Source organism: Pseudorca crassidens, chromosome 7 (assembly GCF_039906515.1).
Source record: "Pseudorca crassidens isolate mPseCra1 chromosome 7, mPseCra1.hap1, whole genome shotgun sequence".
Taxonomy (NCBI): Eukaryota; Metazoa; Chordata; class Mammalia; order Artiodactyla; family Delphinidae; genus Pseudorca; species Pseudorca crassidens.
The window spans coordinates 42932204-42956312 of record NC_090302.1 but is presented as its reverse complement, the minus strand read 5'-3'; the positions used below and the strand labels follow the sequence as shown (position 1 = coordinate 42956312).

At 35.8% G+C, this 24109-nt stretch overlaps 1 protein-coding gene and 2 pseudogenes across 3 annotated transcripts in view; 1 reads left to right on the top strand and 2 right to left on the bottom strand.

Annotated features, from left to right (window-relative positions):
* Positions 1–24109, top strand: part of VPS13A (vacuolar protein sorting 13 homolog A) — a 237088-nt gene that overhangs the window by 91329 nt on the left and 121650 nt on the right. For all 3 annotated transcript variants that reach the window (XR_010944991.1, XM_067744120.1, XM_067744119.1), the window contains exons 25-31: positions 3–157; positions 681–837; positions 12857–12936; positions 13953–14018; positions 14208–14361; positions 15051–15167; positions 15246–15349. Coding sequence is in view for 2 of the 3 variants with exons in the window: in XM_067744120.1 (XP_067600221.1) it covers positions 3–157; positions 681–837; positions 12857–12936; positions 13953–14018; positions 14208–14361; positions 15051–15167; positions 15246–15349 (833 nt within the window). In the remaining variant the exon portion in view is untranslated. The remainder of the gene's footprint in view (positions 1–2; positions 158–680; positions 838–12856; positions 12937–13952; positions 14019–14207; positions 14362–15050; positions 15168–15245; positions 15350–24109) is intronic.
* Positions 7789–8180, bottom strand: LOC137227031 (translation machinery-associated protein 7-like; annotated as a pseudogene).
* Positions 20467–21902, bottom strand: LOC137227030 (transcriptional enhancer factor TEF-4 pseudogene; annotated as a pseudogene).

The window sequence follows — 24109 nt, the reverse complement described above, 5'->3', positions numbered from 1 at the left end:
AGATTCAGATGAGGAGTTTTTTGATGCCCCATGTAGTCCCTTGGAAGAGCCTCTTCAACCTCCATCTAGAATTAAAAGTCCTCAACAAGAAAAGCTTCAAAAGCCAGATTGTTCAAAAAATATGACTGAATATAAAATAAGATTTGAAGTGCCAGAGGTATGCATTGTATGTACTATGGTAAAATTAATATGGCTTATTTAAATTGTCAGTCATTTCTACTATTCACAGCTCATTTATATAGTCTCATTACTAATAGACAGTGTTGTTTTCAGCCTATTTAAACTCAATCCAGATGTTACCTTGTGGTTCTCCCTCCCCTTTCTTAATTAATTAATCTTAAGATTAATTTCCTTAATCAATAATTAAAGGTTTGGCCACCCTCACCTTTTGAGAGGGACCACATTCTGCCTGTGGAATGTGTATCTCTCTAAATAAATCTGCTTTCACTTAAAAAAAAGAATTAAGAGTTTAGAGGTATTGTTGTTATTCAGTATATATTTATTGAAAATAATTTGTACAATGTGTGTATTGTATATGTGTGTGTATAAAATCTCTCCTAAATTTAAATATGTGTCATTTATACTACACGTATACCTCACATATCCATATATAGCCACCATCAATATAAACAATTTTTTTGTTTTAGGTAGTCGTAGTTTCTTTTTTCTTTCTTTTCCAGGTTTTGATTCAATTCTGTCACCTTGTTGGAGATTGTGAACTACCTGTGGTAGAAATTAATGTCTTGGGATTGGGCACAGTCATTGAGCTTCGAACATTTGATTTGAAAGCAAATGCCTTTTTGAAAGAGGTCTGCTTAAAATGCCCAGAATATTTTGGTAAGAATCTCTGTTTTAAAAAACTAAATTAATTAATTTTACTGTTTGATTACCTTCTGGAGATAAATTCTCTAGGTGCTTAGTCAGTACATATGATAAAATATTATCAAAGAAATGTGTTAGTCTTCAACTTTCATATTATACTTTGGAATCTTAAGGTGTAGACTAGAGAGAAAATGAAGACAATTTTTCTCATTAAGGAAAATGGTTTAATTTTAAGTCTACTTAACTGAATACTAAAATACTGAATAAGTTTCCTATTGATACTGTAACAATTTACCACAGATTTATTAAAGTTCTGTATATCAGATGTCTGACACAAGTCTCAGTGTGAAAAAATCAAGCTGTCAACAGGACTTCTTTTTTGGAGGCTGTAGGGGAATATCTATTTTCTTGCTCACTCAGGTGTTGGCAGAATTTAGTTTTATATGGTTTAAGTCTGTTTTCTTGCTGCCTATAAGGTGAGGATTGGCCTTAGCTCCTACAGGCCTCTCTAGGTCCTTGCACTAATTTTTTTTTATATCCCAGAACCATTATGGGGTGTTAGATCCTTCTCATGCTGTAATCTCTCTAACCTTTTCTTCTACCTTTTTCTTCCACTCTAAAAAACTAAGGTAATTAGATTTGGTGCATTTGGACAATTGAGGATAATTTCCCCTTAATCTTAACCTTAATCATCTCTGTAATGTTACATTTACCATATGAAATAACATATTCTTCAGGTTTAGGGGGATTAGAGCATGGACATCCTTGTGGGAGGGGTGTGTAAATATTCTGCCTACCACAAACAATTTATATCCCAAATCCTAACATATAAATTATATGATATCTTAGAAAATGTTTCTGTTTGCTTTGGCAGGCTTTTAGAAGAGTTTTTTGTTTTTTTTTCCCTCCTTTACATTTTGAGGTTTTTCCTTGAAACATAATTCTGAATGGTTCATGAATTCCATCAGAATATTAAGAAAAACTATTCACTTCCAATTGGGGTGCTTTTTATTTCTTTTTCTTGCCTAATTGCTTTGGCTAGGACTTCCAATACTATGTTGAACAAAAGTGGCAAAGTCAGCATCCTTCTCTTCTTGATCTTAGAGGAAAAGCTTTCAGCTTTTCACTGTTGAGTAGTATATTAGCTGTGGGCTTGTCATAGATGGCCTATTATTATTATGATACATTTCCTCTATTCCCACTTTGTAGAAAGCTTTTATATTAAATGGATGTTGAATTTTGTCAAATGCTTTTTCTGCATCTATTGAGATGATCATATGATTTTTATCCTTCATTTTGTTAACATGGTGTATCATGTTGATTGATTTGTGGATGTTGAACTGCAACATCCTTGGAACAAATTCCACTAGATCTTGGTGTTTGAGCCTTTTAATATAGTATCGAATTTGGTTTGGTAATATTTTGTTGAGGATTTTTGCATCTGTATTCATCAGGAATATTGGCCTGATGAATATTCTTTTCTTGTGGCGTCCTTGTCTGGTTTTGGTATCAGGGTAATGCTGGCCTCGTAAAATAAGTTTGCAGATGTTTCCTCCTCTTCTATTTTTTTGGGAAGAGTTTCAGAAGGATTGGTATTAATTCTTTTTAAATGTTTGATAGAATTCACCAGTGAAGCCATCTATTCCTGGATTTTTTTTTGTTGGGAGGTTTTGATTCGACCTTAGGACTTATTGCTCTATTCAGACTTCTTATTTGTTCATGATTCTGTCTTGGAAGGTTGTATGTTTCTAGAAATTTATCCATTTCTTCTAGGTTGTCCAATTCGTTAACATATAAAAATATCCATGCTAGTCTCTTATGATCCTTTAAATTTCTGTGGTATCATGTGTCACATCTCCTTTTTCATAACTGATAATATTTATTTGAGCCCTCTCTCTTTTTCATGGTGAATCTAGCTAAAGGTTTGTCAATTTTGTCTTTTCAAAGAATCAGCTCTTTAGTTTAATTGATCTTTGCTGCTGTGTTTTGGTTTCTATTTCATTTATTTCTCCTCTCTTCTTTGTTATTTTTTACTTCTAACTTTGGGTTTTGTTCTTTTTTTTGCCTAATTTCTTGATGTGTAAACAGTAATTTTGTTTATTTGAGGTTTTTCTTGTTTCTTAAAGTAGACATCCATGCTTTTCTCTTTTAGAACTGCTTTTGCTGCATCCCGTAAATTTTGGTATGTTGTATTTCTTTTTTTTTTTTTTTTTTTGGCTGCGTTGGGTGTTCGTTGCTGTGTGTGGGCTTTGTCCAGCTGCGGCGAGTGGGGGCTACCCTTCCTTGTGTTGTGCAGGCTTCTCACTGCCGTGGCCTCTCCCACCGCAGGGCGTGGGCTCTAGGCATGTGGGCTTCAGCAGTTGTGGCTCGTGGGCCCAGTAGTCGTGGCTCACGGGCTCTAGAGCACAGACTCAGTAGCTGTGGCACACGGGCCTAGCTGCTCTGCGGCAGGTGGGATCCCCCCTGGACCAGGGCACGAACCCACGTCCCCTGCATTGGCAGGCGAATTCCCAACCACTGAGCCACCAGGGAAGCCCCCTGGTATGTTGTATTTCTATTTCCATTTGTCTCAAGGTATTTTTTAATTTCTCTTTTGATTTATTAATTGACCCAATAGTAAAACTGTCACTATTGCAGAAGACACGATATTATATGTACAAAAACTCTAAAGACTCCACCAAAAAAACTGTTGGAACTAATCAACAAATTCATTAAAGTTGCAGGATACAAAGTCAACATACTAAAATCTGTTGCATTTTTATACACTAATAACAAACTATCAGGAAAGAGAAATTAAGAAGACAACACCATTTACAATTGACTCAAAAAGGACAAAGTACCTAGGAATAAATTTAACTGAGGAGGTAAAAGACCTATCCACTGAAAGCTATAAGACATTGATGAAAGAAATTGAAAAAAACACAAATAAACAGAAAGATATTCTGTGCCTCATGGGTTGGAATAATTAATGCTGTTAAAATGTATATCCTACCTAAGGCAGTTTACAAATTCCATGCAGTCTCTATGAAAATACCAATGACATTTTTCACAGAACTAGAACAAGAAACTCTGACATTTGTGTGGAACCGTGGGAGACCTGAATAGCCAAAACAATCTTGAGAAAGAAGAACAAAGCTGGAGACATCATGAGCCCTGATTTCTAGCTATATTACAAAGCAATAGTAATCAAAACAGTATGGTACTGGCATAAAAACAGACACATCAATTAGTGGAACAGGATAGAGAGCCCAGAAATAAGCCCACATATCTGTGATCAATTAATTTATGACAAAAGAGCCAAGAATATACGTTTAGGAAAGGGTAACTTTTCAATAAATGATGCTGGTAAAACTGGACAGCCACATGCAAAAGAATGAAAATGGACTACTGTCTTACACCATAAATAAAAATTAACTCATAATGAATTAAAGATGTGAATGTAAGACCTAAAACCATAAAACTCCTAGAAGAATACATAAGCAGTAAGCTTCTTGACATTGGTCTTTGTGATGATTATTTTGGTTCTGATTCCCAAAAGGGAACAAAAACAAAAATAAACAAATGTGACTACATCAAACTAAAAAGCTTCTGCGCAGCACAGGAAACCATCAACTAAATGAAAAGCCAGTCTATGAAATAGTGTTATGTAATTGCAATTCGTATATCTGATATAAGGTGTTAATATCTAAAATAATATAAAAAACTCATACAACTCAATAGGGAAAAAAACAAACAAAAATGGACAGAGGATCTGAATAGGCATTTTTTCCAAACAAGACATACAACTAGCCAACAGGTTCACGAAAAGATGCTCAACTCACTAATCATCAGGGTAATGCAAATCAAAACCATGAGATATAACCTCATACCTGTTAGAATGGCTATTATCAAAAAAACAAGCAATAGAAAGTGTTGGTGAGGATGTGGGAAAAGGGAACCCTTGTGCTTTGTTGATGAGAATGTAAATTGGTGCAGACACTATGGAAACTAGTATTAAAGTTCCTCAAAAAGTTAAAAATAGAATTACCATCTGATCTGGCAATTCCACTTCTGAGTATTTATTTGAAGAAAGCAAAAACACTCACTTGATAAGATATGTGCACCCTCATGTTCATTGCAGCATTACTGACAATAGCCAAGATATGGAAGCAACCTAAGTGTCCATTAATGGGTGAATGGATAAAGATGTGCTGTCTGTTGGGTTGGCCAAAAAAATTCATTCGGGTTTTTCCATAAGAGCTTATGGAAAAACCCAAACGAAGTTTTTGGCCAGCCCAGTAGATACCATCGAATGCTACTCAGCCATTAAAAGGAATGAAATCTTGCCATTTGTGACAACATGAATGGACCTTGAAGGCATTATGCTAAGTGAAATAAGTCAGAGAAAGATAAATATGGTATGATCTTGCTTATATGTGGAATCTAAAAAAAAAAAAACCAACCAAGGTAGTACAGAGAACAGATTGGTCGTTGCCATAGGTGGGGGGGGGGTGCAGAAAATGGGTGAAGGGGGTCCAGAGACACAAACTTCCAGTTATAAAGTAAGTCATAGAGATGTAAAGTACAGCATGGTGACTGTAGTTAATAATACTGTTTTGCATATTTGAAAGTTGCTGAAAGAGCAAATCTTAAAAGTACTCATCACAAGAAGAAGAATTTCTAAGTAAGTGTGAGGACAGATGTTAACTAAACTTATTGTGGTGATCATTTCACAGTGTATATTAATATGGAGTCATGTTGTACACCCGGAACTAATATAATGTTTTATGTCATTTATACCTCAATTAAAGGAAAAGACAAACTATTCACTAGTTTAATTTCATTATATTCCTTTTTAGCATAAGAACATTATTATGTGTAGAGATGACATTAAAACTATTTTAATAGACTTTATTTTTAGAGCAGTTTTTCATTCACTGCACAGTTGAGCAGATGATAGAGATTTAACATATATCCCCTGCACCTACACAGGCATAGCCTCTCACATTATAAATATTCTCCACCAGAGTGATACATTTGTTGCAGTTGATGAACCTACATTGACACACTACACCCAAATTCTATAGTTTACTTGGTTCAGCTTGGTGTTGTGCATTCTAAGGGATTTGAACAAATGTGTAATGACATGTATCCAATATTACAGTATCGTACACAGTAGTTTCACTGCCCTAAAAGCCCTCTGTGATCCATCTATTCATCCTTTCCTGTCATCCCTCAATCCCTGGCAACCACTCATCTTTTTACTTTGTCCATAGTTTTGCCTTCTCCAGAAAGTCATATAGTTGGAATTATATACTATCTAGCTTTTCCAGACTGGCTTCTTTCAGTTACTAATATGTATTTAAGTTATCTCTATGTCTTTTCATGACTTGATAATTCATTTCTTCTTAGCACTTAATACACTGTGTGATGTACCACAGTTTACCCATTCAAGTACCAGAGGATGTGTTGGTTGCTTCCAAGTTTTGCCAGTTCTGAGTAAAGGTGCAGTAAACATCCATATGCCGGTTTTTGTGTGGACATAAGTTTTCAGTTTCTTTGGATAAATACCAAGGAGCACAACTGTTGAGTCTAATATAAGTGTATGTTTAGTTTTATAAGAAGCTCTCGAACATTCTCCAAAGTGGCTGTACCTTTTAGCATCCTCATCAGTAATGAAGAGAGTTCCTGTTGCTCCATATCCTCACTAGTGTTTGGTGTCAATGGCCTGGATTTTGAGCATCCTAATAAGGTGTGTAGTGTATCTTACTGTTGTTTTAATTTCATTTCCTTGATGATAACATGTAGAACATCTTTTCATATGTTTATTTGCCATCTGTATATCTTCTCTGGTGAGGTCTCTGTTAAATTCTTTGGCCAATTTTTTAAATTGTATTGTTTGTTTCCTTGTTGAATTTAAAGAATTCTTTGTATATTTTGGATAACAGTCCTTTATCATATGTGTCTTTTGCAAATATTTTCTTCCAGTCTGTGGCTTGTCTTTTCATTCTCTTATAGTCTTTTGCAGAGAAGAATTTTTATTTCTAATGAAGTCCAGTTTATTGATTCTTCCTTTCCTTGATCATGCCTTTGGTGTTGGATCCTAAAAAGTCATTACCGGGCTTCTCTGGTGGCGCAGTGGTTGAGAGTCTGCCTGCTGATGCAGGGGACACGGGTTTGTGCCCCGGTCCGGGAAGATCCCACATGCCGCGGAGCAGCTGGGCCCATGAGCCATGGCTGCTGAGCCTGCGCGTCTGGAGCCTGTGCTCCGCAACGGGAGAGGCCACAAAAGTGGGAAGCCCGCGTACCGCAAAAAAAAAAAAAAAAGTCATTGCTAATCCAAGAATGTCTAGATATTCTCCCATATTCTTGAAATTTTATAGTTTTGTATTATATATATAGATGCATCATCCATTTTGAGCTGATTTTTGTGAAGGGTGGTTTTTTGTGTGTGGATATCCATTTAGTCCATCAACATTTGTCAAAAAGACTGTCTTTCTCCATTGTATTGCTTTTGCTGTTTAGTCCAAGATCAATTGAGTATATTTAGGGAAGTCTGTTTCTGGACTCTCCGTTGTGTTCTATTGATGTGTTTTGTCTGTTCTTTTGCCAGTACCACAGTGCCTTGATTACTGTAACTTTATAGCAAGTTCTAAAATCAGGTGGTGTCAGTCCTTCAACTTTGTTCTTCTCCTTTAATATAGATCCTCCTCAACTTTCGATGGTATTATGTCACAACAAACCATTGTAAGTTGAAAATATTCTAAGCTGAAATGCATTTAATTCCCCTGATTTACTGAACATCGTAGCTTAGCCCAGCATACTTTAAACATCCTCAGAACACTTATTTAGCCTACAGTTGAGCAATATCATCTAACACAAAGCCTATTTTATCATGAAGTGATGAATATCTCATATAATTTATTGAATACTGTACTGAAAGTGAAAATCAGTATGGTTGTAAGGGTACAGTAGTTGTAAGTTTATCAGTTTTTTTTTGTTTGTTTTGTTTTTTGGTTTTTTTCACAAAAGTTTATTCTTAAATGTACAATAGGTTCCAAGACAACACTTCATTCCAGCTATAGGTGGCAACAGATGTTATGGCAGGGAATCCAGATGTTTAATCCAGATGTTTAAACAGGAATGGAACTAAGGATCATCATTGCCTCAGGCACAAGGAACAGCTTACTTTTTGCCAGATTTCTAAATTCCACCTGTGGCCAGGGGGCTTTTCCCCGTGGCCTTTGCTTTTAGCTCCTCAAGTTTCTTTTGCTCCTCCTTCTGTTTCTGCTTGAATGCCTGTCTTCCTTGTCCATCTCCTTGGCTTGCTTCTTGGGCTACTTCAGGGGCTTCTTCTCGCCACCTTCACGGCCCGACATGGCGCCTGACGCCCCTTCCCCAGACCCTGCCACCAGATGTGGATATAAGTTTTTTTACCATCATGATACAAACCATCTTAAGTTGGGGACCGTCTGTATTGTCTCAGGTATTCTGGGTCTTTTGCCTCTGCTTATGAAATTTAGAATCAATTTTTCAGTATACATGAATTGGTTCCTGGAATTTTGATTGGTATTGCATTGAATCTATAGATCGGGTTGGGAATAACTGACATCTTGGAACTGTTGAGTCTTCCTGTCCTTGAACATGGATCATTTCTCCATATATTTGGATTCTTGAACTCTAAACACTAATTAGAGTTTTGTAGTTTTCCTCATAGAGGTCTTATGCATATTTTATTAAATTTTTTTCCCTAAGAATTACATTATTGGGGTGCTAATGTAAATGAAAATTGTGTTTTTAATTTCAAATTCCACTTTGTCCTTTATTGGTATATAGGAAAGCCGTTGACTTGTATCCTGCAACCTTACTATAATGACATACTAGTTTGAGTTTTTTTATTGTTGATTCTTTTAGATTTTGTGCATATATGATCATGTAATCTGTGAACGGTTTTATTTCTTTCATCCCAGTCTGCATCCTAGTCTGTATACCTTTTATTTCTTTTCTTCTCTTATTGTATTTGGTAAGACCTACATTACAATGTGAAAATGGGTGGTAAGAGGGGAAGGACATCCTTACTTGTTCCTTAGTGTGAAAGCTTTGAGTTTCTCACCATTATGATGTTAGCTGTAGGTTGTTTGAAGATACTCTTTATCAAGTTGAGGAAGTTCTCTTTTATTCCTAGTTCACTGGGAGCTTTTATCATGAGTGGTTGTTGGATATTGTCAGATGCCTTTTCTGCATCAATTTATATGATCATGTGGTTTTTCTTCTTTAGCCTATGGATGTGATAGATTATGTCAGTTGATTTTTGAATGTTGAACCAGCCTGTTATCTTGGGATAAATCCTACTTGGTCATGGTGCATAATTTTTTCCACTGTTGGATTTAATTTGCTATTATTTTGTTGAAGATTTTTGCATCTGTGTTAATGAAAATTCCTGTCCTGTAGTTCTCTTCTTCCCTTCTTCCTCCTTTCCCCCGTTTTTTTTTTTTTTTTTTTTTTTTGGTCTGTGTGTTTGTGTGTGTAGTTTTGGTATTAGGGTAATTCAGGCTTCATAGAATGAGTTAGGAAGTATTTTCTGTTTCTATAGTCTGAAAGAGATTGTACAGAATTGGTATAGTACCTTCCTTAAATGTTTGTTAACATTCACTAGTGAACCCATCTGGGCCTGGTGCTTTCTGTTTTGGAAGGGTATTAATTATTGACTTAATGTCTTTAATAGATATTCAGTTTGTTTATTCCTGTGTGAGTTTGACAGGGTATGTCTTTCAAGGAATTGTTCCATTTTATTAGGTTATCAAATTGGTGGGCAGAGTTGTTCATAGTATTTCTTTACTCTTTTAATGTGCATGATACCTATAGTGATGTTCTCTGTTTCATTTCTGATACTAGTAATTTGTGTTCTCTTTGTTTTTCCTAAGTTAGCCTGGTGAGATGTATAACTTTGTTGATTTTTTTCAGAGAACCACTTTTGGTTTCTTTGATTTTCTCTAATGATTTCTTTTGGTTTCATTGATTTCTGATCTAATTTTAATTATTTCTTTACTTTTGCTTACTTTGGATTTGTTCTCTTCTTCTTTTTCTAGTTTCCTAAGATGTGGAAGCATAGACAATTGATTTTAAATCTTCTTTTCTAATATATGCATTCAATGCTATGTTTCCCTCTAAGTGCAGCTTTCACTATAGCCCACAGATTTTGATTAGGTGTGTTGTCATTTTTATTCAGTTCCAAGTGTTTTTTAATTCTTTCTTTAAGATTTCTTTTTTGACTTAGGTGTTACTTAGAAGTGTGTTGTTTATTCTCCAAATATTTTGGAATTTTCCAACTGTTCTGTTATTGATTTCTATTTTAATTCTGTTGTGGTCTGAAGGCAGATGTTGTATGATTTCTTTTTTTTAAATTTGCTAAGGTGTGTTCTGTGGCTGAGAATGTGGTTGATCTTGGTGAGTATTCCATGTGAGCTTAAGAAGAATGAATATTCTGCTCTTGCTGGATGAAGTAGTCTGTAGATATCCATTACATCCAGTTATTTGATGGTATTACTGAGTTCAACTATGTCCTTACTGATTTTTCGTCTGCTAGATCTGTCCATTTTTGATAGAGGAGTGTGAAGTGTTCTAATATGGTAGTGGGTTCATTTATTTCCCTTTGCAGTATTATCACTTTTGCTTTCTATTGTTAGATAAGTACACCTTAAGGATTGTTGTGTTCTAATGGAGAATTGACCCCTTTATCATTGTATAATGCCTTTCTTTATCCCTGATAACTTTTGCATGCTTTGAAGTCTGCTCTGTCTGAAAATTTATATAGCTATCTCTGCTTTCTTCTTATTAGTGTTAACATAATGTATTTTTCAACATCTGTTTACTTTCAATCTATACGTACTTTTATATTTAAAGTGGGTTTCTTGTAGACAGTGTATACTTGGGTCTTGTTTTTTTGATCCATTTTGGCAATTGTTGTCTTTTATTTGGTACATTTAGACCATTGATATTCAAAGTGATCATTGATACAGTTGGGTAAAATAATTTTTTTCTAACTAAAAGGTAGTAGGGCTTTACTTTTGTTTTTGAGACCACATGAATGTGTTCTATTTGCATGTGTATAAAAGTACCTTACTCTTAGCTGTCCTGGAATCAATGTTCTTTTTTTTTTTAATTTTTAAAAAATTATTTTTTGACTGCATTGCACAGCTCACAGGATCTTAGTTCCCTGACCAGGGATAGAACCTGGACCCTGGCAGTGAAGTGCCGAATCCTAACTACTGGACCACCAGGAAATTCTTCCATGTTCTTTTTTTTTTTTCCTTTTTTGCGGTACGTGGGCCTCTCACTGTTGTGGCCTCTCCCGTTGCGGAGCACAGGCTCCGGACGCGCAGGCCCAGCGGCCATGGCCCACGGGCCCAGTCGCTCCGCGGCACGTGGGATCCTCCCGGACCGGGTCACGAACCCGCGTCCCCTGCATCGGCAGGCGGACCCTCACCACTGTGCCACCAGGGAAGCCCCTTCCATGTTCTTTTGATGGTTGACTTTTTATTTTTTTAATGTTTATAAGTTATTTAAGTTTTAAATGGAAGCTATCTTGTGAAATCTTTTGAACTCATTTAGGAATTTCTTTACCCAGTGAATTGAGATACAGAAAATAAGGGAGTTAGAGAACTAAAGTAAAAATGAACTATCTGTGGGAATAAGAAAGGTAAGGAATATGCTTATGTACATCTCAAGGATTTGAGAAGGCCATCTTCTCTGGGAACTCATTCCCAGACAAAAGATGTCAGTTAACTGGTATAATGAAAACTTCTCCTTTTTTGTGAGCCCTGAATTAAATGTGATCTATGTATTTTGGGAAGCAGATTAAGTATTGTGGCCTGAAAACTTAACCATTGGATATGATTTATACATTTTAGTTCCATACTCTACACTTGTTATGTAACCTCTGAGAACTTGCATGTGGTGAATTGTGTTATGATTATCTCTTCCTGAAAAAATTATCATACATGGAAGATACAGAGTTCTGCTTTATTATGCTTTTTACATCAAAGTTTGCTCTGGCAGTTGGAAAGAAAAGTAAACCAACTTGATAGTGTTCACCAGTAATCCAGAAGTATTATAGCAGTTGTTAATATTTATGTTTTTTTATAATTTTTTGTTTTCCCAAAAGCAAATGATAAGAAAACGCTTACACACATAATACAAGATATATAATTATTAGTGCACCTATTTTGTAATATATTTGCTTCTGTTTTCTTAGAAAGAGTAGGAAGAAGTGAATAGCACAATTTCTTACACAAAGTAAATGATCAGTAAATAGTTATTCAATGAATGAATAAATGTGTGAAAAAAATGGAGACCTTCTTAAGGATTGAAATGTGATTAGCATCTACAGTAGAAGACTAGCTTAATTGCTAATAAGCTTTTAAATCTGGAGGATTCTGTGGAAATATGTTGCATTTTTTTCCTGAAGAGTAGTATGATTGGTTTGTAGTCCTTTCTTCCAGGATCTAGTTATTGATTTTGAACAGTTGTAAGTAATTTGCTGATGATAGTTATAAAGACTTTACACAAAATACTATTCTACAACAGTTTCCTCACTTATCTTCTTAGATTTTGAGCAGCAGCAACAATACAACTAGTAAAGACTGATAATATGGTAATAGTTTTTTTTAATCTAAACTAATACAGACAACAGTTTAGTTTCTCATCAGATACCTGACGCTTTTTCTCTACAATTAGGATTTTAGAGATACTGACAGTTTTCTTTCTAGCTATTTCTATGACTCAGGACTAGAATCTCTTCATGTTCCTATCTAGGTTTAGAAGGGTAAGAATCTTCAGCATTGTGGCATAAGAGAAGGGAATTGTGAGATGAAATTACATTTTTAGAGTTTAAAATAAAGGATGAAGGACCTGAGTTGAGTAATACAGAAATCAAGGCCCAGAATTGATATGATACAGGAAATCCTTCTTTTCCAATTCTAAAATTATTAATATTGCCTGCATTTATTTTCCATTAGTTTTTCTATGAAAGAATAATTTTAGAAATTATTTTTAGATGAAAACAAGAAACCAGTTTATTTGATTACAACACTGGATAACACAATGGAAGATCTGTTAACACTGGAATATGTGAAGGTAAGTAGTTTGATTTATATTCTTGTTATGGTAAGCATGCTGCTGAAATATTAAAATCAAGTTTTATAAGTTTAGCAGTATTTAGTTTAATCTTCATTCTGATGTGATCGCTATAACTCCTAAAAGTTTAAGATTTTTTTGTTTTGTCATCCTCTGTTAGATACTTGTGATTTATAAACACTTCACATAGCAAGATAATAAGCAGCCCACATTCTAAGTAGAAATGACCTGCAGTTTGGCTATTTCCCCCCCATCAGGATGTCAACAAACTTTTCAGTCTTGATGGAATTTATTGTGGTATAGGATATAAGATGAGGCTTTCACTTGATTTCCCACCATTGTCTGAAGTTACCTAATTTTCCTGCTGTCAGTGACTCTATTCCTTTCCTATGGATTTATGATAACCATTTCGTCATTTATTAAGTTTTTATGTGTACTGTGGTCTACATATGATTTAGCCCTTGTTTTCATTGACCTGTTTTTATGTAAGTGCCATGTTATTTTAATAATTACAGTACTTAATGGTAAATGAGAATTATATCACTTTTAAGACCAGTTTTTACTATTATTGATATAGATATTTTAGTGTTTTGTTGTTTATGAATTAAACAGCTTTTATATTGTAGAAATGTTCCAAGTCTAAAGATACCACAGAGTATTTGATACCTGGCAGACTGTTGCGTCAAAATTTTGTTTTAACATATAGGAAGATTTGGGAAGTATCTTACAGAGTTGTCGCTGACTAAATGATTGTCCTCTACATGTGATAATACCTAAATATCCACTCTTGATAATAAGCAAGATAGTACGTAACATTTATTGAATACTTAACAAATTTGTTCTGGTGAAGCAGTCGTTTGTTTAAGTAATTATATATATATATATATATATATATATATATATATAAAAATAGCTGGCAAATTATATAAATGTGTGTTAGGACCATTATGTAATTATATATATACATATGTCTTCCTATGATAATCTAACAGATTTGTTTTTTTCACTTTGTATAGGCTGAAAAGAATTTACCCATAACAATGTTGAAGGACACCTATAACAATGTTGTGCAACTGATTAAGGTATAGGTGAATAATAATTTATTTTTTAATTAGATACTGTATTTCTAAGCAAATATATTATGAAAATTATTTTATAACTAGAACTGTAAGATCATTGAGGATAAAAATTGAATATTATAAATTGTATCCTTTATACCACAAAGAATACAGACAAATATTTGTATTACTAAAATCAGCTTTGTTCTTTAGGTGAATTTTTCCTCTTTGGATATTCATTTACATACTGAAGCACTTCTGAATACAATAAATTATTTTAATAATATCCTTCCATATTCGGAGGAAAAACCAGCCCCAGTGCATATTGCAGAGACTGAAGACAAAGGAGAGTTTATTAAAAAAATACGTATGTTTCTTTAAAATTCAACATCAAATTTTTACTAAGTAGATCAATAAATTTTGGCTCTTGCGTTATTATTATAATATTGGCTTTAGAATTCTATTGCTAGATTAATATTTAGAAAGATTCATTATATAACAGGTTAATTTTAGAAAATAATAGTAAAGTGATTATTGCTGAAGAAAAGTGGCTTTTATTTATCTTATCATTCATTTTAGTTGAAGATTATACAGTAGAAGTATTTAATGTAATTAAATTTCATGCATTTAATATTATTTAAATTAGAAAAATAGAACTAACAAAATTTGAATAATATGAGAGTATATTTTTTAATCGGAGTGCTTTTCTAAGCAGTCAAAAGTTGCAAGTTTGATAATAATATGTATCACCCTGTAATCATTAAATCGCAAAAGATTTATGATTTTACAACTGCGACTTCTTAGTTTCAAATGTTATTCTCATCTAGGAACTATTTTTGTTTTGTCTCTTTGCATTTGTTTGGCTTTGTTTTCATTGGATTGGATTTTCTTTAGCATTCCTAATTTAGTAGGTAATATATTGCTTGCTTTCAATTTGCAAATCACGTTTTCCTCTAGCATTATCATTGTTGTGATATTTCAGTTACTTTATAAGTGTAGTAAGGTAACTACTAAAAGTTTTGTCTTATGTTTTACAATATGACTTTCTTTTTGCAGCTTTAAAACTATCCAAGAATGAAGATATTATTACCTTACAGATTTTAGCAGAATTATCATGTTTACAGATCTTTATTCAAGATCAGAAACATAACATTTCAGAAATTAAGATTGAAGGTAATAAGATTTGAGGAAAAGTAAATTCAGAACTATTAAATGAAGGAAAAAGAATTTAATAATTTTTTTTTCCCTTAGGGCTTGATTCTGAGATGATTATGAGGCCATCAGTGACTGAAATAAATGCAAAGCTAAGGAATATAATTGTTCTGGATTCTGATATAGCAGCTGTATACAAAAAGGTATGAATTTGTTTCTATTCATTAACATTATTAAATATAATTGTCCTTTAAGATTGTTCATAGGTATAAATTAAACAGTCATCGGATTTTAGCAGTGTGTCTTAGTAGGTCCATGGGCTTTGAAGTTAGGCATAATTAGGTTCTTATTTTAGCCCTGCTCTTCAGTAGTTGGGTGGCCTAATCTCAGAATCTGTTTATTTGTAAAATGACGATTAAGTATCTCATAAATGAAATTAGTACAAGTGATACTGCTGGAACTTAGTTGTGGAGTGCTTTTGTGGGGAAGGGGGGAGGGGAGTAGCAAATGCATTATTTACTTTTTATCTTTTTGCTATTTTGAAGTATTATGAACCTTGTACTGCATTTCAGATTTCAGAGCAGAGGATATGAAGTCAGATTGAATAAACGAGATTTTTTTTTTAAGTTTATTTTCATGGATACTTACTAACGTAGCGTTATAATGTTAAGAGAGTCCTTGGAACTAGGTGGCTAGTGGTTGAAGGATAGGTCCTTTTGTTGTTACTGGGTGCAAGAGAGTAAGGTTCTTGGACTAGATACTGTTGTGGAGTTGGACAGGTAATTTTTAAACAGTGGAGCATCTGGGTAAGGTGGTATATTTAAAGGAGTGAAGAGAACATCAAATAGTAGGATTAGAAAAGGCTGAGGTACTTGTTGAGTCAGGAAGTCAAAGTTCGGAATGTGACAGGAAGAAAGGAAACAGATGTATAGGCTTATTAGCAAATAATACTGATGAGAAACAGTGATGACCTGATTTTTATGTTAAATAAAAATTCTTATGCCTTGTATTTTCTTATTGTGGTTTGTTAGCATGAGATAACAAGAGTCCCCAAAACATCAAAGGTACATGGCTCATAGGAATAAAGAACAAGAAATTTTTCAGAAGCCATGGTTTGATTTGCTTCCATTGCTTTTATTTGAAAAATTATAGTATTAGAGCGTTTAGGAAGTAGATTGTCCATTTTATTTGTCCTATTTAGAAAGTAAAGCTAATATAAATAAATGAATCTACTACAAGTCATACAAGTAGTTAGTAATGGAACTGATATTATAACCTAAGACATTTACTTTTTTTCTCTGTAATTTTATTTTTAATGCATCTTTAAGGTTAAAAATCCAACTTAAGAAAAGCTACAAAATGAAGTTTCTCACTTGTGTCTTCTTGTCCCACCCCATTTTCCTTTCCATATTTCTTGACTTTGATTCCGATGTATATGATTTTTAAACAAACTACCTTCATAACTCTCCACATGTCAAGGAACCAAAGAGACATAATCTTTTTGCCCTGGATCAGAGCTTTGTAATTACTGTTCCATGACACACTATTGTGCCCTGAGTGGGTTTTAAGTATAATATATTGAGCCCTTCAGCTTTCTGGGCAGCTGGAGAAAGGACTAGAGTTCTCAGATTATTTGACTCTGTCCTGGAGCAGCATTCATTTATACTAGTATCATTGTACAGATACTGTTATTTATGTGTGCCATAACCTGAAAAAGATTCTAGCTGACCTGACATTCTCATGAAATAAAATATCACTGTAAATTATGAGTGTTTAAAAATTTATCCAGTTGTTAAGCTTGTTAATTCTTGGTGGTAGGTACACCAGTATTTCTAACTGTTTTATACTTTTCTGTCTTTAGTATCAGGCTAATATTGGCTTCATAAAATGAATTTGGAAGTGTTTTCTCATCTGTTTTCTGAAAGATTTATGTAGAATTGGTATATATTATGTCTTCCTTAAGTGTTTGATGGAACTCAGCAGTGAAGCTGTGTGGCTTTGAGGTTTTCTGTGGGGAAGAATTTTTAATTACTGTTCCATTTCTTTACTTGATGTAAGTCTAATCAGATTTTCTTGTTCTTCTTGAGTGAGATTTGATAATGTGGATCTTTTTTGGAATTTTTGCACATATGGTTTTGTTTCTATTGTTCTTACATATTTTTATTAAAAATTGAGATGATAACAAGCTATTATATAAATTGTATATCCTTGCTTTTTTTCCTCTTTACTCTTCATTGTAGTTTTTAACCTTATATGTTTGCATCCTTAAACAATATATTGCCCAGTTTTGTGGTATTTGGAAATATGTTTTATTTTGAAATATAGCATATACACAAAAGCAAGTAATATAACGTAAAGAACAACAGTAAAACAAATACCTTTATACCCAACCCTCAAGCCAAGTAATAGAACATACCCCAGAAGTCACCAGTATGCCCTAATTTGACTTTATTGTACTGTCTCCTTGGAGAGTTAACTATGTCCGGCTTTTTGTATTTTTAATAAATGTTACCAGCTATGTATGAATCCTTACATAACACGTTGTTTCATCTTGCACTCCCCTTTTTAAAGGAGATCATATTTTATATGTATTTCTTTAGCCTTGCATCTTATCATTCATTATATTTTTGAGGTGTATCCATGTTGACGTTTGTAGGTATAGTTCATTCATTTTTTTTTTAACCATGCTTTTAAATTTTTATTTATTTATTTATTTTTATACAGCAGGTTCTTATTAGTTATCTATTTTATGCATATTAGTATATATATGTCAATCCCAATCTCCCAATTCATCCCACCAACATCCCTCCTACTTTCCCCGCTTGGTGTCCATATGCTTGTTCTCTACATCTGTGTCTCTATTTCTGCCTTGCAAACCAGTTTTTCTAGATTCCACATGTATGTGTTAATATATGATATTTGTTTTTCTCTTTCTGACTTACTTCATAGTGTATGACAGTTTCTAGGTCCATCCACGTCTCTACAAATGACCCAATTTCGTTCCTTTTTATGGCTGAGTAATATTAGTTCATTCATTTTTGTTACCACTGGTTATTTATTCATTGTTCTGTTGATGGATATTTGGTTTCTACTCTTTTGTTTTTATGAGTATTGCTTCTGTAACTAGTCTTGTATCAATACATGTCTCCTGATATATTCTTGGACATATCTCATGCAAGCATTTTTCAGAGAATCTATTTCTAGTGGCATATGTACTCCCAGGAGCAGTGGAAGAGAGATCTGGTATTTCATTTCAATGCCAGTGCTTGGAATTGTCAGATATTACATTTTTTGAAGATCTGGAGTGTATGATATGGTGTTTTCAGTTTGTATTTTTCTTACCACACTAATGAAATTGCACATCTTTTCATATACTTATAGACTATTTATACTTGCTCTTCTATGAGATGCCTATTAGTTTAACTCAGGTGCCAGTAAACTTTTTCTGTGAATAGCCAGATTGTGTTTTAGGCTTTGTGGGCCATGAAGTTTTTGTTGCAACTATTCAGCCCTGCTCTTGTAGTGTGAAAGCAGTCATTTGTGTAAATGAGTGATTTGGCTGTGTTCCAGTAAAATTTTATTTTATGGATAATAAAATGTAAATTTCATATAATTTGCATATGTCACAAAATATTATTTAGATATTTTTTTAACTACTTAAAAGTATGTAAACCATTTTTACCTAATCCTGCTGTTTGTAGTTTGCTGACACCTGGTTTAATTTATCAATTTTAGAGGAAGGAATGTTTATTTTTTTCTTTATTGATTTGTAGGAAATCATTTAATATTTTATACATTATTCCTTGCTTAGTTTGTGTTTCAAATAGTTACTCCCAGTTTGGTTATGATGTCTTTTGATGAACAAAAGTTATTAATTTTAATTAAGTTGAATTTATCATTCTTTTCTTTTTTGATTTGAGAATTTAGTCTTCTAAATCATTCCATCCCCTGAATTCATAAAGTTATTCCCCTATGTGACCTTCTAAAAGTTATATAATTTTGCCTTTCACTGTTAGGTCTTTCATCCTACTTGGAATTGATTTTTCTATATAATTGAGGCTGGGGTCCAATTTCATTTTTTTTTTCACACTGGGTTGTTTTTATCCTAGTATCATTTATTTAAATAGCTATCCTTTTCTTACTTGTATACAGTACTATATCTATTAAATATTAAGTGTAGATATATGGATAGATTTATTTCTGGGCTCTCTTTTGTGTTCCATTGGTTTACTTATCCTTGAATCAGTACCAAACATACATATAGTCCTTACTTGGTGCTGGATAGTGTTCTAAATGCTTTATAAATATTAAGTTATTTAATCTTCACAAACGTCATTTAGATCAGAATTTCATTTTCCAATATTATGGATAAAGAAACTGAAGCACATAAAGGTTTTTCTTGAGGTCACATATCTAGTAGAGCTTCATCTAACATCCTGGATGTAACAGGCATTCAGACTCTGTAGTTTATGCTCTTAACAACTATTTTATACTGCCTTTCAATTCCAAACTGAATTATTGAGCTTAATTCTTAAGTTTTATAATTCATCTTCCATCTTGTTTGTTTTCTTCAATAATGTCTTGGCTGTTCTTGGACTTTTGCGTTTACGTATATAAATATAAATTTTAGAATCTTTCACGGTCTACCAAAGAAAAAAAAACCCATTGGTATTTCGCCTTTAAAAAGCAAGCAATTCTTTCTTTCTTTCTTTCTTTTTTGGTAAAATAGCTTTATCCTCTGTCAGAACACACTTTGGGAGGAGGAGAGGAGAGGGAGGCAACACAGCCCAGCGCCACAGCCTGTTTAGAAGGCGACATGAGATTTAAAAGCCTCGCCCCACTGGCTTGCCCAGCTGAGAAAGTGTCACGGCCCTAACACCCACTTATGAATATCTCTTGTAATGTTAAAAAAAAAAAAAAATTTCCAGGGCCCAGCTGGCTTTACTCCTGCACGGAAAGGGTTAACCTTCAAAATTTGGTATCAGGGTCCTAGGATGGGGCTGGTAAGGAGAGGCAGATTGGGAAGAAGAGGGCCCTGAAAAACAGAGAGCGACAAGCCAGTGTGTAACTGGGGCCTTCCAAAATATCCAAAACAGAGAAGGGGAAGGGTGCCTGTCAGAGACAGAAACCAGTGCTGTTCCAGGGGTTGTCTCACTCCTGCCCCCAGTGTCAAATGCTCTGGAGTGATCTGTCCTTTCAGACACCCCTGTGAGGTCCCAATATCAGGATCCATCCTTTCTTCTCAGTCCCAGCCCATTCAACTCACCACCCACCTTTTAAGGTCCTAACAGGGAGCAGCCCCCTCACCAAGGAAGAAACGTGAGGAAAGCTGGAGGTCCTTCCTGGGAGGAGGGTATTCCGGGGGTGGGCCACTTCTGGGGTCCCCCTTCAGTCCCTGAGCAGGCGGTAAATGTGGTGCTGGACGCCCCGCTCACTGGTGGAGACCTCGAAGACGTAGGTGGTGCAGAGCAGCAGTTCCTGGGTGTCTCTGTCACCACTGGAGGATGGTGGAGTTCTCCAGGACACTGTTCATCATATAGCGCTCGGGTAGCTGCCAAAGCTTGTGCAGGAAATTCACCAGGTACTTGCACGTGGGTGAGCGCAGCAGGCAGTACATGAACCTCCCGTCCTCCAGCTGGGCATGCTCCGTCCCCACCTTCTCCACCACCTACCTACTTGCCAAAGAAGCAGACCTTCTTCTTTGGAACAGGAGGAACAGGTGAGGGTCATGTGCTCCAGGCTCTCGTACTGGCTGCTCACTAGATAGAAGCCACCACTGCTGCTGCCGGCCCCCACCTCCTCACCACTCGGCCCCCAGGTCAGGTCCTCCCAACACTTGACCAGGAAGAAGGCGTGGGGGGCCCACAGTCATACAGCTCCCGCAGACCGCCCTTTTTCTTAGGGAATTTGTCATAGATCTGCCGGACGTCCACACTCCCGAAGGGGGGCGCTTTGGGGCTGGGGTAGTGCTGGCTGCTGTGTACAACCAGGTGCCTCTGGTAAGAGTCAGCTGCATCCAGAGGTTCCACAAAGGCCGAGGACTCCACCAGCTGCAACCGAGCAGTGCCCAGAGCCTGAGCCTGCCAGGCTGGGGCTGATGGGGCAGGTGGAGGCAAAGCAGGAGGTGAGAGGGCTTGGGGGGGCTCGTACCCTGGGAAGTCAGGAGGAGTCAGTGACAAGGAGAACAGTGTCTGCGAGAATGGCTTCACATCTGGAACATTCCAGGGGGGCCCAGAACCCCCCAACCAAAACTGGAAAAGCTCTGGGGCCTGAGGACCGGCGGGACCAAGTTTGGCCTTCAGGGAAGTTGCTGAGATGAGCTGGGCCGAGGACATGGTGGCCATTGTCTGGAAAGCTTTGTCCTTGAAAACCTGGTCCTTGAGCTTGGACTGGATTTCCCTCGATTTCCTTCAGGCCAAAACCTGGATATGACTAGAGATCTGTTTGCAAGTTTGAGTCTTCCTCGTTCTCAGCTTGATGTAGCGGGCAATCAGTTCATTCCGACCATATATCTTGCCTTCATCAGACAGGATGATTTTCCACCAGCCACAGGGTAGGTAGATGGCCAGGGCCTCCTGGAAGCTCTGTTCGATGTCTGGACTCCATACACCCTCTGTGCCTGGGCCCCTGTCTCCCCCCATCCCCTCACTGCCGCCAGTGCCCTCCTCGCTTCCTTCCTCACTTCCTGTCCAGCCGCTGCCATCGTCCAGAGGGGCACCAGCCTGCAGTTCCCCCATGTGGGCCTCCCGGCCTGGGGCTGGGCACAATTATTTCTTTTTTTTAAACATCTTTATTGGAGTATAATTGCTTTACAATGGTGTGTTAGTTTCTGCTTTATAACAAAGTGAATCAGCTATACATATACATAAATCCCCATATCTCCTCCCTTTTGCGTCTCCCTCCCACCCTCCTTATCCCACCCCTCTAGGTGGTCACAGAGCACCGAGCTGATCTCCCTGTGCTATGCAGCTGCTTCCCAATAGCTATCTATTTGACATTTGGTAGTGTATGTATGTCCATGCCACTCTCTCACTTCATCCCAGCTTACCGTTCCCCTCCCCGTGTCCTCAAGTCCGTTCTCTACATCTGAGTCTTTATTCCTGTCCTGCCCCTACGTTCTTCAGAACCATTTTTTTTTAGATTCCATATATATGTGTTAGCATATGGTATTTATTTTTCTCTTTCTGACTTACTTTACTCTGTATGACAGACTCTAGGTCCATCCACCTCACTACAAATAACTCAATTTTGTTTCTTTTTATGGCTGAGTAATATTCCATTGTATATATGTGCCACATCTTCTTTATCCATTCATCTGTCGATGGACACTTAGGTTGCTTCCAAGTCCTGGCTATTGTAAATAAAGCTGCAGTGAACATTGTGGTACATGACTCTTTTTGAATTATGGTTTTCTCAGGGTATATGTCCAGTAGTGGGATTGCTGGGTGGCATGGTAGTTCTATTTTTTAAGGAACCTCCATACTGTCCTCCATAGTGGCTGTATCAATTTACATTCCCACCAGCAGTGTAGGAGGGTTCCCTTTTCTCCACACCCTCTCCAGCATTTCTTGTTTGTAGATTTTTTGATGATGGCCATTCTGACCGGTGGCACAGTTATTTCTTAATGTTATCAACCATCCAGTGAGTTCTCATATTTCCTTGAGTGTCTCATAATTTTTTTCCTTTAGTTTGTTTAGATCAGATCCAGAGGAGGTCCATACAGTGCGTTTTGATTAATATGCCTCTCAAGTCTGTTTTAATCTATAATTTTCTATCTCTTTCTCTCCCTTGCCATTTGTTGCTATCCTATTTGTTTTGTAGAATTTTCCATCAGCTTGTGCTGATTGTGTTTTCGTGATATTTAACATGTTCCTCTATTCCGTATATTTCCTGTAAATTGATAGTTAAACCTCATTCAGTGAGATTCAGGGTTATTTTTGGTTTTTTTTTTTTACAGGGACTGGGGAGGGCAAGAATACTTCATAGTTGGTGTTGTGTATTTTCAAAGGATGCACAGTGTCTAGCTGTCGTTGTTTTTGTAATGTTAAAAACCATTATTTCATTAAGGATTGCAAAATGATAATATTCTGATTCAAACATTTCTTCTTTATTAAATGGGAGTTTTCACCAGTCTTTATGCCGACATCTTCAAAATTTTGGCTACTTAAAAGTTTATTCCCTGGTAGATTCTGTAGGCAGGGCTAAGAATAGTACTCCATGAGTGTCTGTATGTTGCATTACATTTATATTTACAGAGTACTTTGGCTGGATTTTGATTCTTTAGCTTGCATTTTTTTTTTCTAGATGATCTTAAACATGTTATTCTGTGTCTTCTGGCCTAGTGTTCAATCACATTGCTGCTTATGATTCTGATGACAGTTTCACTTTCTTTCTCCTAGAAGGACTTTGTAATTTTGCCTAGATATTCAGAGCTGATTGGAAGCTTTTTGTGGGCAGGAGTTGGGACAGGTGGACATCATGGTAGATGGTCAGTCAGTAATGTAGTGATTTGATGGCCTCAAAACTTGAGTATCTAAAGTTTGTTTTTTTTTTTCCCCTCTCTCAGGCCAGTCATTTTCCTTTTAGAAAAGTACTATAAGTATAGGCCTGACAGTCTAGATTCAGGGAGCCAGTTGGTTGAAGAATGTGGGGACCTTACATTTCAATTTACAGATTTTTACTTAAAATACCCATTTTTTCAGTATGGTGTTTTATTTACCCCTTATCTACACCTGTTGTCTCCTAGGCCACAACCTCTGTGCACTAAACACTGTTTTATGAAAATTTCTTCTCTTCTGTTGGACTCAAGGGGGATAGTCACAAGTCACTCATGTGACTTATGGAAGATATTGTTTTTTATTGATTAATAGTATTGGGGATATTACAGTCTACCTTCCATTGATACTTTACTGCTTTATGTAGTATCGCATATCTTAACAGTGCTATACTGTCAATTCCTACTT